The sequence below is a fragment of the Vulpes lagopus genome, chromosome 16, assembly GCF_018345385.1.
Source record: "Vulpes lagopus strain Blue_001 chromosome 16, ASM1834538v1, whole genome shotgun sequence".
Taxonomy (NCBI): Eukaryota; Metazoa; Chordata; class Mammalia; order Carnivora; family Canidae; genus Vulpes; species Vulpes lagopus.
Genome location: NC_054839.1, coordinates 58,609,396 through 58,627,039, shown reverse-complemented (window position 1 = coordinate 58,627,039; position 17,644 = coordinate 58,609,396). Strand labels below are relative to the sequence as shown.

Below are 17,644 nucleotides of genomic sequence, written 5' to 3'. Positions count from 1 at the left end.
ACAACTATAATCTCATTAAAGGTGGAGAAAAATTTTTTTTTAATTATATCTGAGTAAAAATATACATATAATGGGAAAAAAAGAGAATGAAATCTTGCCACTTGCAATGACATAGATGGAGCTAGAGAGTATTACGCTAAAGTGAAATAAGTCAGAGAAAGACAAATCCATCTGATTTCACTCATATGAGGAATTTAAGAAACAAAACAAATGAGCATAGGAGAAAAAAAAAAGAGAGAGAGTGAGAGAGACAAGCCAAGAAACAGACTCTTGTGACAGACATGACAGTTACAAGAGGGGAGGTGGGTGAGGGGTGAGTTAGATAGGTAATGGAGATTAAGGAGGACACTTGTAATAAGCACTGAGTAATGTGTGGAAGTGTTGAATCACTATGCCGTACACCTGAAAGTAATATTACACTGTATGTTAACTAATGAATTTAAATAAAACAGTATTTTTTTAAAACCTAGAAAATGATGGGCAGCTGATTTATTATGGTAGTAGAGTTATGATACCTTTTTTCCTAATTTTTTTCTACTTCTCTTATTATTAAGAACCTTAATAATATCTCTCCTACATTATAAGCAATAAACTTTTTCTTAGGAAAAATTATGGAAAAACCAACCTCATGGAATGATGTCATATGTGCCCAGAAAGTGGTGGAGTTACATCAGAGAAAAGTGAAATTACAGTTCCAAAAATGAAAAGGGCTAGGTAATAGTACTGTCAGAACACAAGAAAAAGGAAAGAGTTGGCTGCTTGAAGGATTGACACAGTGACAAGTATTTAAGGGTAGATCCAAAATTAGGATACCATGCAATGATGGAGAAAAGACAATTGTAACATAGAAATACCTTTAAAATCCCAGATGTTCATTCAAGTACATGTAGGACAGACAAGGAAGTCAACTGATGTAGGCTGTCAGATGTCACTGCTACTGGGGAAACTGAGCCCAGGAAAAAAATTCAGTCCCGAGTAAATAGGTAAATAGGGTGCTAGCCAAAGCGTCGAAGAGTAAAAGACGAACGTGATAACTGCACAGGGAGGCAGAAGTTAGGATGGGATTTGACTTGAAATGGAATTATTGACCTGGGGCTCCTTTTAATGAAAGACAGGTATTTTTCTAGAAGTATTTAGTTTCAAAAACACTGTTGAGTAGCCAAAACCAAACCAACACACAAAAAAATTCCAGTTTATAAGGTGTCATGCGAAACAAAAATCGTAAGTAGACACATGGAATTTTATCAAATTGACATGCTGTTTGGAAATTATCAATTGCCATGAAAATTTTGGGTACATGAATCTGATGAGTAAAGTTATGGAAGATGAGGTTGGAAACACAAATCGGGGGAGGGTGTTTTTAAAGCTTTTCAGTTAAAGGTTAGTCCCTGGGACATACATGATTGGTTCCTTCACTTCTGTTCAGATGTTCCCACATCAGCAAGCCCTACCTAGAACACTTTCCCTCTCCTCCTAAATGTATTTGTCATCAGAGACCTTACCACCATATGACCAATTATGTAACTACTTATTGATTGCCCGTCTTCCCCAAATAAAATATAAGTTCAGGAATTTTTTTCCCTGCTGTACATCCCCAGCAACTGGAAGAGGCCCTGGCACACAGCTGGCGCTCAGGAAATATTTTCTATTGAATAAACAAATATCAGCAGATCCAAGATCAAAGATAACATAAGAAGGAAAAAATTTTAAATGTGTCTATCCTATTTCCCTATCTATATAACCAGGCCAATAACCCAGCCACTGTTTTTGGTCGGGCTGAAGCGATCTACTTTCAACTAAAAACAACAACAAAAAGCTGGGCTTTAAAAGGGGCCCTTTCTACATCAGTTCTTCCGGTCTTTTGTTTCTAATGTTTCTGAGGCAGCACTGGTGACATCTGGTATTGATAGGAAACCCTCAAGTTTTCCAAGAATGTGAAATCAGTTGATTAAAATAATCACACCAGCAAACCAATAAAAGAAGTGATCATGGAAATTTTGCTCTGGGAATGGGTTACCAGTGGTTTAGAATCTTGCTGATTAATTCTTCTATATACCTTGAGTAATAGTATCTGTTAAAAGAGCCTGTCTCTTTGAGTTCTAGTTAAGAGCAAAACATCTGCATGAAGGCTTAAATAAGTTTCTGCCGTTAAGTGTATTTGCAGTAGTGTTCACAGAACTAATCTTAAAAAATTGTCATTTGTAAAGGAAAAAGAAAGAAGAAATCTAACTTATGTATACTCATTTTTATTGTGAAGGCCAAAACTTTAAAAAATTAAAAATATTGGGATCCCTGGGTGGCGCAGCGGTTTGGCGCCTGCCTTTGGCCCAGGGCGCGATCCTGGAGACCCGGGATCGAATCCCACGTCGGGCTCCCGGTGCATGGAGCCTGCTTCTCCCTCTGCCTATGTCTCTGCCTCTCTCTCTCTCTCACTGTGTGCCTATCATAAATAAATAAAATTTAAAAAAAAATTTATAAAAAAAAAATTAAAAATATTAATTTGGGTATCAAAAACTGCAAATCAGGGATCTCTGGGTGGCGCAGCGGTTTAACGCCTGCCTTTGGCCCAGGGCGTGATCCTGGAGACCCAGGATCAAATCCCACGTCGGGCTCCCGGTGCATGGAGCCTGCTTCTCCCTCTGCCTATGTCTCTGCCTCTCTCTCTCTCTGTGACTATCATAAATAATAAATTAAAAAAAAATAATAAAAAAAATAAAAACTGCAAATCACTTTTAAGTTAAGTGAAAAAACAATATTCGTTTTTAGATCCTTTCACATTTTTAAAAATGATTAATTTTCATTAGTTTTATTCTTATTTTTTTATCATTAAGTAAACTCTATGCCCAACATGGAGTGTGAACTCACCACCCTAAGACAGAGTCAGAGAATGCTCTACAGAATGACCCAGATCCTCATTAGTTTTATTCTTATATGAAGTGCAATATGATAAACTGGTATCTTCTTTCTACTCCATGTATTCTAGCAACAAAATTAAATTTTTAGGTCAAATGTATCTTTTTCTTTAAAACTGTAGACTTCATATAAAACTTAGTCTTTACTACTCTGCTATTTTTAAGTACACTCAATTTTCCCCCGAAATTTTATGTAGTCGTTTTTTTAAATGGAGTCATTTTTTACATTTAAATTCTTGATCTAGTTGGCATTTATTTTGGTATTAAAAGTAAGGGTCCAGGGGAGCCTGGGTGACTCAGCTGATTAAGCATCTGACTTCAGCTCAGGTCATGACCTCAGGGTCCTGGGACAGAGTCGAGCACCCTGATGAGTGAGGAGTCTGCTGCTTCTGCTCTCTCTGCCTCTCTCCCTACTTGTGCTTTCTCTCAAATAAATAAAAAAAAAAAAAAAAAAAAAAGTTCAAGTCCACTTTTTTCTCTTTAAAAAAAAAAAATGACCCATTAAGCATTTGCTGAACCAACCTTATTTTTCTCTACTCATTTGAACGGCTAATATTGTATTTCCCCAGGTTCATAGTCTATTTCTGGGCTCAAATCCACTCATAACTAAAGAAATACAAATTAAATGAAATACAACTTTTGGCTTATTAATTTGGGAGAGGTTGTAAAGGCTCATAATAAACTGGTTTAGAGGAGGGAATGAGAGAATAGGTATTACTGATAGGGATATGAATGGGAAAGAAAGACGAAATTTTTGGAAGTAAAATCACTAGGTTACACTATATATGTATATTACACTATATGTAATACAGAGTATATACACACCACATATATATAATATATAGTATTACAGCATAATATACACACACCATTTTGTTCAGGACATTCACTGAAAATCTACTGGGATTTTTAGTGGAATAGTAATAAACTTACAGATTTGTCCCAGTAAAACTGCATGTCAGATATTCAGGTATTCTTCTATGGTTTTCATTAAAGCTTTGGGTCTTTTGTTTTCATCTAGATCCTATTCTTTCCATATTACATTTATTCTTAAGTTTTTCATACTATTTTCTGTTCTAAGTGGAATCTTTTTTCCACTACGTTTTCCAGTTGATTACTGATGATGCAGAAATTGTCTTATTTAAGGAGAGATACCAGTTAATCAAAACAACAAAAAACAAGGAATCATTTTTAAATGATATGTAATTTAAAATATTTTACTTGAATTTTCAAAAATATAGAATGTATATTCATTTAAAAATTCTCTTTAGGTAGGGTCAAGGTTCTTTTTTAAGTAGAGTGCCAAGTTGTTTTTCTCCTATGAACCACATCAACAACGTGTGTCTATGATTTTCACTATGTATAGAGTAAGAACATAAAGTCTCTTGCAAAGCAATCTGAGAATCAGAGAATCAATCTTTCTAGTTTCTTATGGCATCCCCTATGAACCTTTACATATATACACGTGTGACTCAATGATGTATTTTCAGCAACTTGCTTCAGAGTCACTCCAAAGCACCAAACTTGGTTTCCCTAAAGCACAATTTCATTATTGGGAATAAAAGAACTCAGATGTATCAAAGAGCAGCTTTCTAGCCACAAGCAGTTAGTTTTTCAGGAGCATCCTAAAAGAGCAATCCTTCCCTATCGCCACACTCCAGTAATGGATAAAGTCAACAAATGCTTACTGAAATAAACTGAAGAGTACCTGGATTTCTGATAATAAACACTGCTGGAAAATGTTAAATTTACTATTCATAGGAAACCCTTCTTCTAATTATTTGAAAGTAATAAATATTTCCTATCTATATAAAATTTGGTACATACCTTTATCCAATTCCAACCTGTTTTTAAAAAAATCAATATAAAGCTAAAAGTGAAAGATGGTTGCACTATGATCTTAATATACTCTAAAAGGCTAAGCTAAATTTGTCATAATTTTAGACTATACTGTTTCCCAAAAAGTCTACATAGCTTACACATATAAAAACAAAGTTCGGGCAGCCCGGGTGGCTCAGCGGTTTGGCGCCACCTTCAGCCCAGGGCGTGACCCTGGAGACCCAGGATCGAGTCCTACATCGGGCTCCCCGCATGGAGCCTGCTTCTCCCTCTGCCTGTCTCTCTCTCTCTCTCTCTCTGTGTGTCTCTTATGAATAAATAAATTAAAATCTTTTTTATTTATTTATGATAAAAATAAATATTTTATTTATTTTATTTATTTTATTTTATTATTTTATTTATTTTTTTTATTAAAAAAAAAAGTTCTTCTCTGTTTAACATTCACCTCAACTATGAACCAAGGTTCCTATTTTGTGTAAGAAAAAATAAGGTTGGAATCCATCTGTTACAGCAGGAAAACATGACTAAACATCAAGGAACTAGACTACTAGTTCCAGTTCCCCATACACTCACTGAATTACATCCTGTAACTTAACAACAAAATACAAGGAACTGGGTTGGGTTCTTATTAGTGAGGACCTGGTTTCTTGTTATGGTTCATCATTTTCCATCATTTAATCACTTATATAAATTCTAGACAAACTACAACTTCACTGAATTTCAGTGTCTTGGAGACAGTAATATATGTTCTTTGTATCATTCAAAATTAATATGAAGATTAAATTAGAAATGTAAGGTCTGAAAAAGATTCTAAAGATCTACTTCAATATTCTTCTTTTGCAAATATATAATAGAGAAGTTAAATTATTTGCTTAATGTCACATTATTTTTTAGTATCTGGGATTACAAATCTAGATCTCTTAACACCTACATTGGTTTTTTTACACTATTATCTTCCTGCTTCTAAAGTAGTAAAAGACTTTTTGAAAATCACAACCAACCTATAACCTTCCTTGACTGGATTTTATGACAAAATTAAGCCCTTATGCCCCAAAGCATATAGTGCATGTGATGAATTAACTTCTTTTCTAGAAATTTAGAGTGGAACTAATTATGTAGCATTCTTGAGAAAACTGAGAAAATTGTCTCTCAAATCATTTTATGTGTTTCTGGTTGCAAAAGACAACATGATTATACTAATGGTACTATACTAAGACATTATTAACTGGCATGGCTCCAGCCTTCAAGATCTAAAATTTGAAACTCTTATTCAACTTTAAAAGCTTGCCTTCTTTACACATTACCTTCTCTGAAAGCCCTTTAACTGACTTTGTTGACTTTCATCTCCATTCTGTATAATCATCTATTGTTACATTCTGTATTGCAATTATTTGTCTTTTAATCTTAACCGAATTGCATGAATATGACTTAAAAGGAAGACAGGCTAAGTACCACGGAGGCATAGAAAAAAACTGATGAAATTGAGAGGTCTCCATAAAAAATGTGATAAATTTTAAAAGGCAAAGATGAAGGAGTAGGGAGTAGGCAGGGATAGGAAAAAAGGAAGAAAGGACAACTTATGTGTTGGCAGTGATAAATATATTTACTCAAGTTTTAAGTCTTAAACCACAACAACATTCCTGGTCCTCTTAATTTCCTTTACCCTCTTTGCTTGAACCTGCTTCAACCACCATTCCCTTTTACTTTGCTATAAATAATCATTCATCACCCTTTAAATCTTTCTTCTTCCACCCAACACTACAAGCTGGTTCAACCCTTTCAACTTGGGTAGGTGACTCATACTCTAGTAAAGAGTAACAAAAAGTGCTAAGTGTTTGCAATACTGATGGAAAGGTAAACCACTTTCAAATTATATCAACAAAAGTTAGTATGAAACTTATTTAATCAAAATATCTTTTTATATAAAATATAGTCTGGGGACACCTGGGTGGTACAGCGGCTGGGCATCTGCCTCTGGTTTGGGGCATGATCCTGGAATCCCAGGATTGAGTCCCACATTGGGGTCCCTGAATGGAGCCTACTTCTCCCTCTGCCTGTGTCTCTGCCTCTCTCTCTCTCTTCTCTCATGAATAAATAAATAAAAATAAAATTTATTTTAAAAACGTAGTCTATTGGCATAAATTACAAATGATCATTTCTCAAATTGAAAGTTTTGTTCATGTCTGAATTTTTTTTTTTTAATTTACTTATGATAGTCACAGAGAGAGAGAGAGAGAGAGGCAGAGACACAGGCAGAGGGAGAAGCAGGCTCCATGCACCGGGAGCCCGATGTGGGATTCGATCCCGGGTCTCCAGGATCGCGCCCTGGGTCAAAGGCAGGCGCCAAACCGCTGCGCCACCCAGGGATCCCTATGTCTGAATTTAAATAAAAAATGTATCCTAATAGGCTTCAGAAGATTCTAAAATGAAAAAACTGACTTTTTTAATAAGTATAAATTTGAGATGGAAGAGAACATTCAAGAGTCACATCTCATTACAACAAATATTTGCTGCATTCAAAACAAGCTGAGTATTTTTCTTAACATTTAAAATTTTACTGTTCCACACTTTATTTTTTTTTCCATACTTTTTCAAAAATTTAAACAACTTTATTTCAGTTTAAGTTTCACACTTTCCCATTCAATTGTTTTACAAATCTCATATTCCTGATGTTACTTTAGGTACAACTCCAATTATGCCCATCAAAATCTTTAATGAGAAATTACTTCAGAGTTTTAATTTTATAGTATAAACAAGGCATCCTATTTGTGCTTTGGGAAAAAAAAATCTTTTACTTATTTATTTTAAAATATTTCTTGATTTAAGAGAGAGAGAGTGAGCAAGTGCAGAGAAAGAGGGAGAGAGAGAGAGAATCTCAAGCAGACTACCCACTGAAAGTGGAGCCTGAGGCAGAGCCCAATTTTTTTTTTTAATTTTTTATTTATTTATGATAGTCACAGAGAGAGAGAGAGAGAGGCAGAGACACAGGCGGAGGGAGAAGCAGGCTCCATGCACCAGGAGCCTGATGTGGGATTCGATCCCGGGTCTCCAGGATCGCGCCCTGGGCCAAAGGCAGGCGCCAAACCGCTGCGCCACCCAGGGATCCCCAGAGCCCAATTTTCAGGACTCTGAGATCATGACCTGAGCTGAAATCAAGCGTCGGAGGCTCTAGTGACTAAGCCACTACACGCCCCAGAGAAATCTTTTGAAGAAGAATGCTACAGAAATACAAAGTATGTCTGTCTCTCATTAATAAATAAAATCTTAAAAAAAAAAACACAAAGTAAAGTCTTTTTTCAATGTTAGATCTTTATAGTATAACAAACTGTTAATAAAATTCTCCTTATATGAGACTCTTGGCTTAAGCCAAGACTATTTCTTGTATATATTTCTTATATAATCTGTTTTCAAAATTAGGAATCCTTAAACATAAAAAATGAAAAGTGATTTCTACTTTGTTATACCTGAGAACGAAAGAAAAAAATCTAGCAGCTTAAACTAGATTCAAAATATTAAAATATTAAAAGAATCAAAGTATTAAAACAATCAGAATCAGATACCGAAGCTGGAAGGGACCTCTTAGCAGTCAACCCCTCAATGATAACCAAGGAGCCAGAATTTTAGGAAGGTCAAATGACTGCATAACATGCTTCCCTTAATTCTTTGCCTGTGCTCTTTACACAACACTTCCACACTTCCTTATATCAAAATGAAAACTACAGATTTACATTTTATTGCCTACATACACAATTGTGTACATCATTCATAAGGAACCTGCACTAGCAACTAATAGTTTTTTTCCGTCTAGTCTATCCACAGAGAAAAACTTTCAAAGTATTTCAGAGATTTCCAGATATTTCAGAGAAGTAGACTACAAGACTTGCTAATCCCTCACTTCTTCAGATCCATGGTCTCTTACCCGTTTTTAGTCACAGAATCTCATCAAAACCATGGACCCTGTCCTCAGAGGAATGAATAAAACAGGAGCTTCAGAGATGTCAAGGTCTTCAGGCAGAGATCCCTTGCACAGACTATCAAACTTGCCTCAACAATAACAAAATCGCCACATTTATTTGGACTATATTAATAATCTACCAATCTACGTTTCTCAGGACCATCATTTGACTTTGGGTACTCTTCAACTGACGGCCACCGAGAAGTGGCATATGTTCCGCCACTAGAAAACAACCTCCTGTGGTCGCTTAATGGTTCAAGTGTAAAGATTCACAATGTATTGCTGAGATAAAGAAAAGTTTCTCCCTTGATACTCTGGAATGTTTTCTTTCATTAAATGAAAGCAACAACCCATCAGGTTTTCCTTTTCTGCCTTGTATCAAATGCAGCAGCTTCCCTTAGTCCAGATTTTTCTAACATCATTATTTCACATATTGCTCCCCTTCCCACCCTTCCCTCTTCCCTCTAGCACTTGGCTTTTATTTGTTTACTAATGTGTTATGAATTTGTGTCTTAAGATTTCTTTTGCCTTTTGCAAACTTTTACTGTGTTCAAAATGATAATTTTTAGAATAATGATTAATGTATAAATTTCTCTCACATTTCTTACATTTAAACTTTTTAACTGTTCTATACTTTTTAAACTTCTAAATTTAGGTATTATTTACATAAAATAAAATGCTAGTATCTTAAATGCTTAACTCCATCAGTTATGACTATTTTTTTTTAAACATTTCATCTATTCATTTGAGAGAGAGAGCACAAATGAGCACAAGTGGGTGATGGAGGGAGGGGCAGAGGGAGAGGGAGAAGCAGATTCCCCACTGAGCAGGAAGTCCAACATGGGGCTGGATCCCAGAACCCTGGGATCATGACATGAGCTGAAGACAAACGCTTAACCGACTAAGCCACCCAGGTGCCCCAGTTACGACAGTTTTAAAATTATTGTCTGCTTTATATTCTTTTTGGAAGCAAGAAGGCTATAAATGAACAAAATAGTTGATTCATTCATGAGTCGATCTGTGACAGGTTGGCAGGGGTAAAATGGAAAAGGGTGGGATTAGAAATAAGAAGACAAGATAAGGCATTATAACAATCATACAGGTAAGAGTGACAGGGTTAGCCCAGAAAGGTAGCAGTGAGAATTAAAAGGGGGCAAGATAAAAATAATATTGCTATCAAGGCTGGAAAATACTATGAAAATGAAGAGAAAATGAAGACTGAGGAGCACACTTTATACATTAATTGTTTATAGTGGGTGTCCACTAAGGATTTATTTATTCATTCAACAAACTACTATTTTGAATCAGGCATAAAAAAAGTCAGATTTCTTGCCTCAATATCATAGCTGCAGCTATGTAGAAATTTAGTCAAGAACTCAGAATCCTTAACCTTCTAATAGTTAACTAACAGAATATTCTCAATATGATAAAAAATGAATTACATAACTAAATACTATTATTGTAGTGAATAAAGGATCCACTTTATAGGCTAGCTGGCTATTTACCTGGTTTCTTGATAAAATTAAAATTTGAAAAGTGATGACTTGCATAATGAGATTTACTAAATTTCAAATCAGTGGTACATGTTATTTCACACACACATCCTCTCCCCGGAAAACCCCATTCAAGAAAAAAGTTGATTCACAAACTTAACTTTCAGATCGCGTATTAGAGTAATAGTTTGGTCTGAGGCTATCAAATACAAAGCACCTATTAAATATACTCTAATCCCTATACTTATTTAACTCTCTTTGTAAACAGTTACTATATATTTCTCAAATCTTAACCTAGGAATTTTTTCAAGGTATCTAATTTCACTTTGGTTTCTTCATTAGAAGTCAAATTAAATACCTTGAAAAATCTAGCATTAAATGATCTTCTTTGAAGCAGATGGCCCCTCTACTATTGTTCTTTCCCTCAGCAGAAACCCCTTTCAACAAAAGTAGTTTAATGTTATGATTCATTCATTAGCAAACATGAGAGTATCTACTAAGGGTCAAATGCTGTGTAAGAATTAGAAATATAAACATATACTAATTAATATACTACTAATAACAAAAAGCTTAATTCAACAAACCAATAACTCAAACATGAAAATCTAGAAATGAACAGTTAAGTGAATGAACAACAACATCAATATGTTGAAGAATAGTCCGACGTAGGATACGCTCTTAACACTTGGTTTGAGACAATGCCATATTCAAAATGAAAGCAGAAGTAAACAAGGTCAGGACATATGACTGCTTATTTTATTATTTAATGATGACTAAACAGACTGATGTAATAGATTACTAAGAAACTATACTAAAAATTTTTTCTCCAATAAGAATACAAGCTTATTAACTACTCCTTATTTCATTACTCTTCACCTGCCTTCTAATACAAACACTTACACATTCTACCTCTTTTCCATACCAGTGCAATACACAAAGAATTCAGCCCTTTAATGTTTAAGTTTACTGATTATAAATAATACTCATTTTTGGTATCATTTGATCATAAATTTCTCAGTCAAAACAATAAAAAAAGAATACAATTCAGGCATTCATCAATGAACAACAAAAGTTGTTAAACTTAATTCTATAATTAAAAAGGTATAAAGTCAGCATAAAACATATTACTCTTAAGTTAGTTATGTAAGAAGGAAAAACAAATCACTCTTAAATGCTCTAAACTTTCCTAATTGATACTTCAAAAGACAGAGTTTTGGCCCAAACTGAACCAAACTAGCAACCGTAAACCATAACTGGGTCTAGCCTTTTCTGAAAAATGGTAATTCAGAACAAGAAAAACATGTATGTGTCCAGAGGTTGTGGTATGTTCAATCCTCAAGAAAGTAACACCCATATTCAATTACCCCCATCCTGCACATATTTTATTCTTCCAAGTTCTTTGGACTTAAAAAAAAAAATGAGTATCCCTTAAATATAAATATATTGCGAAATTACTCATAGAAGACAAAATGTGAACCATATATAGTTAATATTATATTAAGATAGGTAAGAGGCAGGCTGGGGGTAATGAACATAAAATTATGAAGTTAAAACTTAGCCAAGTAGTATAACTTTGATTCTCCAAAACGGATTTTAATCAATTTAGGGGGAAAGAAACATTTGTTTAAAAAGATGCAATTTAGTTCTGTGTATAAATAAGATTAACAGCACACCAAACATGAACATTATTGAATTTCTATGGTGAAAATGAGTAATTTAAAAATTGGAAGTGCTCTAAAATATTAACTAAATTTTATAGGAAACAGGAAAGAATGTTAGAAAATTGCTTATCAAAAACTGAAGAGATGTAGGATTGGAGCCATTCACAATCGTACCAATTAAATCTTGAGGAGCAATTATGGCAAACAGAAGCCAAAGATGCAAAATTACCACTGGTCAGTCAAGTCTATTTTACGCTTAAAGCTTCTTCTCTTCCTAAGTCATTAAACGGTTTTTTTTTTTTAAATGCTATATAAAGATTCCACAATTTCCATTTATAAATGCACTCTCAGCTACATCTCATCTCTTAAAAAGTCATATTCCAAACACAAAAGCAATCAAATAAGAGAAAAACAGGCTTAATACTGATTTCTTACTGCCAAATAGAAAGAAATAAAAGAAAGGAAGGGTGGTCAACATCCTAGAAGGTATTTCTGAATAAAAAGAGTTAAAGGGCAGAGGCTCAGCTGAATAGCCAGTGACCATTTGCAAGCCTCCTAGGTATATTCCCAGCAGACACATTATCAGATTAAAGGCACAGTAAACAAACGGGGCTGAAACCTTTCTTTGTCCAAGCCCAGCCTCTTCTTCCTGTGATGTCATACTACAAATCTAGCAAGCCTTTCTTTTCTACTTCAGAGAAAGCCCATCTCACAATACATCTGGCAACGGAGGAAAAGGCTTCAAGCCAGCAAGAGCTAACACGCCTAGGAATTTATTTCAGAAACTTTGAAAGACTCTTCTGCTTACCACCATCTGGAATCCACTGCAGGAATATCAAAAAGAAAAACTTCATTTAAAAGAAGAAGTAAGTGAGACCAAGCTGGGAATGTTTAAGTCTCTGAAACTGCACTGAAAGCAAAAAAAAAAAAAGAAAAAAAAGATCGCTACCTTTGGCTTAAATATTCTGGAGTGTAAAGAGACTTTTTATTCCCAACTCAGAGCCCAGCTTTTCTTTACATTTATAATCCAACAGGTTGGCTTCACGGACTATACTTTTCAAAAGTTGTTCGTCGGTTACCTAGACCCTGGATTCACGGATATTCTGGAGATTAGAAGAAAAGATTTGCCTGCCGAAGGACCCAGTGGAAACTCTGCAACAACGAATTTCATGTTTCTTACCCAGATTTCAAAGAAAAAGGAAGCATTTCTAAAGCCGCCCAAAGATACAAAGAATCTGCAAATACTCTGGAGGTCATAAAGCGGCACAATCGGATAGGACAGGCGACAGGCGGCAGCTGCCCCAGGACTTCCGCGCCTCCACGATGGTAAGCAGTAACAGCTCCAGCTGCTCCTACGACGACTCCTTTAAGTACACTCTGTACGGGTGCATGTTCAGTATGGTGTTTGTGCTTGGCTTAATATCCAACTGTGTTGCCATATACATTTTCATCTGCACCCTCAAAGTGCGAAACGAAACCACAACGTACATGATTAACTTGGCAATGTCAGACTTGCTTTTTGTTTTTACTTTACCCTTCAGGATTTTTTACTTTGCAACACAGAATTGGCCATTCGGAGATCCACTTTGTAAAATCTCAGTGATGCTCTTTTATACCAACATGTACGGAAGCATTCTGTTCTTAACCTGTATAAGTGTGGACAGGTTTCTGGCAATTGTCCACCCATTTAAGTCAAAGACTCTGAGAACCAAACGAAATGCAAAACTCGTATGCATTGCTGTGTGGCTAACTGTGATAGGAGGAAGTGCGCCCGCAGTTTTTTTTCAGTCCACCCACATTCAGGAGAACAATTCCACAGCAGCCTGCTTTGAAAAATTTCCAGAAGCCACATGGAAAACATATCTCTCAAGGATTGTAATTTTCATTGAAATAGTGGGATTTTTTATTCCTCTAATTTTAAACGTAACTTGTTCTAGTATGGTGCTAAGAACTTTAAATAAACCTGTTACATTAAGTAGAAGCAAAATAAACAAAACTAAAGTTTTAAAAATGATTTTTGTACATTTGGCCATATTCTGCTTCTGTTTTGTGCCTTACAATATCAATCTTATTTTATATTCTCTGATGAGAACACAAACATTTGTTAATTGCTCAGCAGTGGCAGCAGTAAGGACAATGTACCCAATCACTCTTTGCATTGCTGTTTCAAACTGTTGCTTTGACCCTATAATTTACTACTTCACGTCGGACACAATTCAGAATTCAATAAAAATGAAAAACTGGTCTGCTAAAAGAAGTGACTTCAGATTCTCTGAAGTTCAGAGTACAGAGAACTTCATTCAACATAGTCTGCAGACCTTAAAATGTAAGATATCTGACAATGAATCCACAATATAAGCTGCCTGAAATAAAACCACTGGGACTTCACTGGGAACCTCTAAGTTCCTTCAACTGTGAACAGTTTTTTTCTGGGACAACTATTTCTCCACCTCTGAAAGAAACACGTGGACATTTTAAAGTTACAGTATAAAAAATTGTATTTGATGTGTTAAGCATTAAAATGTATTCTATTCTTGTATACATACCATTTTATTTTTCTGAGCCATTTTGACTTGTACCCTCCTCTTCATTAAAAAATCCCTAAAAGACTTGTTCAAAGCTTTAAACTGACTATGATTTAAATCATGTTGCGACCATGTGTACTGTTTTTTAATTTCTTAGCAATTTTAAACTAAATGATTTATAACACTTTAAGTATTTAATATTTTTATTCAACATATATCTAATTTCTATTTCAACCTGAATTGAAACTATTAATCACGTTTCTTGAGCTATAACATAAATGAGGAAGGAGAATAATTTTAAATAACAAGTGTTTTGGAGTGTTTTTTGAAAAAACATCTAAAAATGTCTTCTGTAAATAACACAGTAACAGTATTTGGGGATCTCGAGCAGTTACACTTACAGATAATATTTAGGCTTTTGTCTTTGTAAGCAATTCTTAAGAATCATATGCTATATACCTATGTATACTTTAAAATTATTATTTTGATACATTTTCTGCATATAACAGCACTCAACTTCAAAATAATCTATGCCACCAAAATTGAGAAGGAAGAAACTAACAAAATGCTGTTTTGCTAGGTACATTAAAAAAAAAATACTACTTGGACAAACATTTTAAAGATATATTTTGTCACAATAAGTAACTTGTATATGTATTTTAAATCAGAAATACCACAGATAGTGAAATACAAGACTTGGCGCTTAGAAAGTGATCAATAAATATATTACTTCCCTTCTCTCTTTTGACCATTTAAAGTCAAATATTGAACAGCAGAAAATATTATTTTCCAGGAGGCAAAATGTTAATGTCTGTCAAAATAATTTATGAAGTAAAAATATAGTTCCTTATGTAAAAAACAGCAAAACTACAGGGCCAAAAAAGCTCAGTACAACTACATTCTCATTTTCTTAAACACAGAAAAGGTATTGATTTAAGATATAATTTAGTAGAAATTAACTACCAACTACACTAAAACTTTTCATTTTCCAGCATATATATATACTTTCAAATTCAAGCAGTTCTCCAAAGTTAACTAAAAAAGAATGCTTTTTATTTGAGAAAAATGACATAGGATTAAATTTAGCATTCAATATATTTGATTATTACAATCTAATTTTTCAAGTCCTGAGCACAACTTTTGGCAAATACTCTTATGATTTAAATTTGATTTTTGCTGTTCTCTGGGTCTGGGCTATAATGATTTCAGACAAATCATAGTCATTTCCTACATAAGCAATCCATTTCCAATAAAAATAACTAGGGGGTTTTCTTTAAGTAGCTATGGTATCCTTTAGATAAACCAAAAGCAAAATAAATATCCTTAATGTCTTCAACTTCAACTAGCCCCTTCAGTACACCTTTATTTGATACTACTCTTTAGAAAATAAACATACCTAGCAGTCTTGAAAAACAACTAACAATGCTGTGGAAAAAAAGGGGCTGGGAGTTTATAACAGATTTCTCAGAACTTTCCTTGGCTTAAAGATCTGTGAGCAAGATCTTAAAGCATGGCTATTACTTTAAAATACAAGCAAAACAGTCATTAGATATTTGTTATTACTGGAGACATTTTTGTTGCCCTCTCGTCAACAGTAAGATGAATCAAAAGTTTTGTAAGATTTTTCACAATGTGATACCTAACATAACAAATACTACTTTTCTAGAGCTTCTAATCCTGGGTAAAGCATAACTACATGGACAGAAAGTGTACTAAAGTTATTTTCCTTTGTTAGCATTGTACGTACGTTATAGTAAATTACATACTTTAGAGTTTTCTTTCTTCTTTCCCCAGAAGACCTGTATGACTAGACTTAAGAATTTTACTTTTTATTACTTTAAAGTGACAGTACCAAGCCCTGCCTCCCAAAAATCCATGCCAACTGTTTTTAACATCTTTGTAAAAGAGTAGATGGTTTATTCTGTTCCACATTAATGCCCTTCAAAGGAACAGAAGATGAGAACATTTTTTAGGTGTGGAAAACAGCTCCCCAGGATCTTAATGATTGGTTCTAAACTCAGAAATGACATTTTCTGGAAAAAAAAAAAAAAACAACTAAATGACTAATTTACCAAAAGGATATGAAAATTATGTACTGTATATAAAATATGTACAAAACTTTAAAGAAACTGAAGACATTGCTTCAAGGAGTTTTAACTTTATATTGTACATTCAAAATACTGAAAGTAAATTTGAGGTATGAATCTTATAGATATTGGTATTTAAAGATTAGTCACTTAGTTGAGGAATACAAAATATAAAATGGATTTTCAGCAAACATCTCATCCCCAACTGAGAAACATCATAGCTAAAGCAATTGCTTTTTGGTTCTGTAATTTTAGGCCCCTAATGAATGAACCACATACCTGCTCTTTTGTAATATAGTAAGTTACTACTATTGCCTAGCAGAATCCTTACCACCTCCTAACACCCAGACATTTTAGTACTTACAGATCAATCCACCCCCAGATGCAAACAGGGGCTCTTAAGATCTTAAGATGTAACTTGGTGCTCTTGTGAATAAATACATAGAAAATTTCATAAACAGTGCTTAGTGGGCGCTTGGGTGGCTCAGTGGGTTAAGTGCCTGGCTTCAGCTCAGGTCATGATCCTGGGGTCCTGGGATGGAGCCCCCGCAGGCATAGAGCTCCCTGCTCAGTGGGGAGTCTGATTCTCCCTCAACCCTTCCCCCAGCTAAAACGCTCTTTCTCAAATAGATAAACAAAATCTTTTAAAAAGAAAAAAAAACAAACAGTGCTTACTACTAGATTAATCTTAGCATAATCCTAAAGTAAGATGTTTTTAAAAAGCTCTTTTGGGCTGGTCTGGAAATCAAATTATCCATTTATAACATGATTTCCAAGAAATTAATTCTAAATTAAAAGGAACTAACGGACAAACTTAAGCATACAAAATATCTTTAAATAGACCAGAGTATTTAATGGTTGACAATATTACTTAATTAGCAACATTTTCCAGAGATCAACATATACACTCTCCTAAAATCACTAATTCTTCATTACCTATTTAATCTTTCTTCAACTTTTTTACCTGATATCTGCTACCCATCTTCTGACAGTCAATTTTACAAAAATACAAAGAATGATCAATTAAACAGGGCAACAGATCAAGATAATAAAACAGTATGAAATTAACTCCAGACCAACTTCTCTATTAAGTCTTTCCCATTCCTCCTGCTCTCAAAAAAGATTTAGTCCAATAAATCCTTAAAAGGATACAAAATTATCCTCATCACACT

The 17,644-nt window shown here is 34.4% G+C and overlaps 2 protein-coding genes across 2 annotated transcripts in view; one reads left to right on the top strand and one right to left on the bottom strand.

The window, feature by feature from the left end:
- RB1 (RB transcriptional corepressor 1) overlaps positions 1-17,644 on the bottom strand; it is a 141,355-nt gene that overhangs the window by 33,948 nt on the left and 89,763 nt on the right. The window lies entirely within an intron of this gene.
- Positions 12,291-14,487, top strand: LPAR6 (lysophosphatidic acid receptor 6). Its single transcript, XM_041730977.1, has one exon. It carries the CDS (start codon positions 13,184-13,186, stop codon positions 14,216-14,218), a length of 1,035 nt encoding a protein of 344 aa, XP_041586911.1. The 5' UTR covers positions 12,291-13,183; the 3' UTR covers positions 14,219-14,487.

Excerpts from the sequence above, each read along its gene's own strand:
- LPAR6 (XM_041730977.1), top strand. The coding sequence starts at position 13,184 with ATGGTAAGCAGTAACAGCTCCAGCTGCTCCTACGACGACTCCTTTAAG.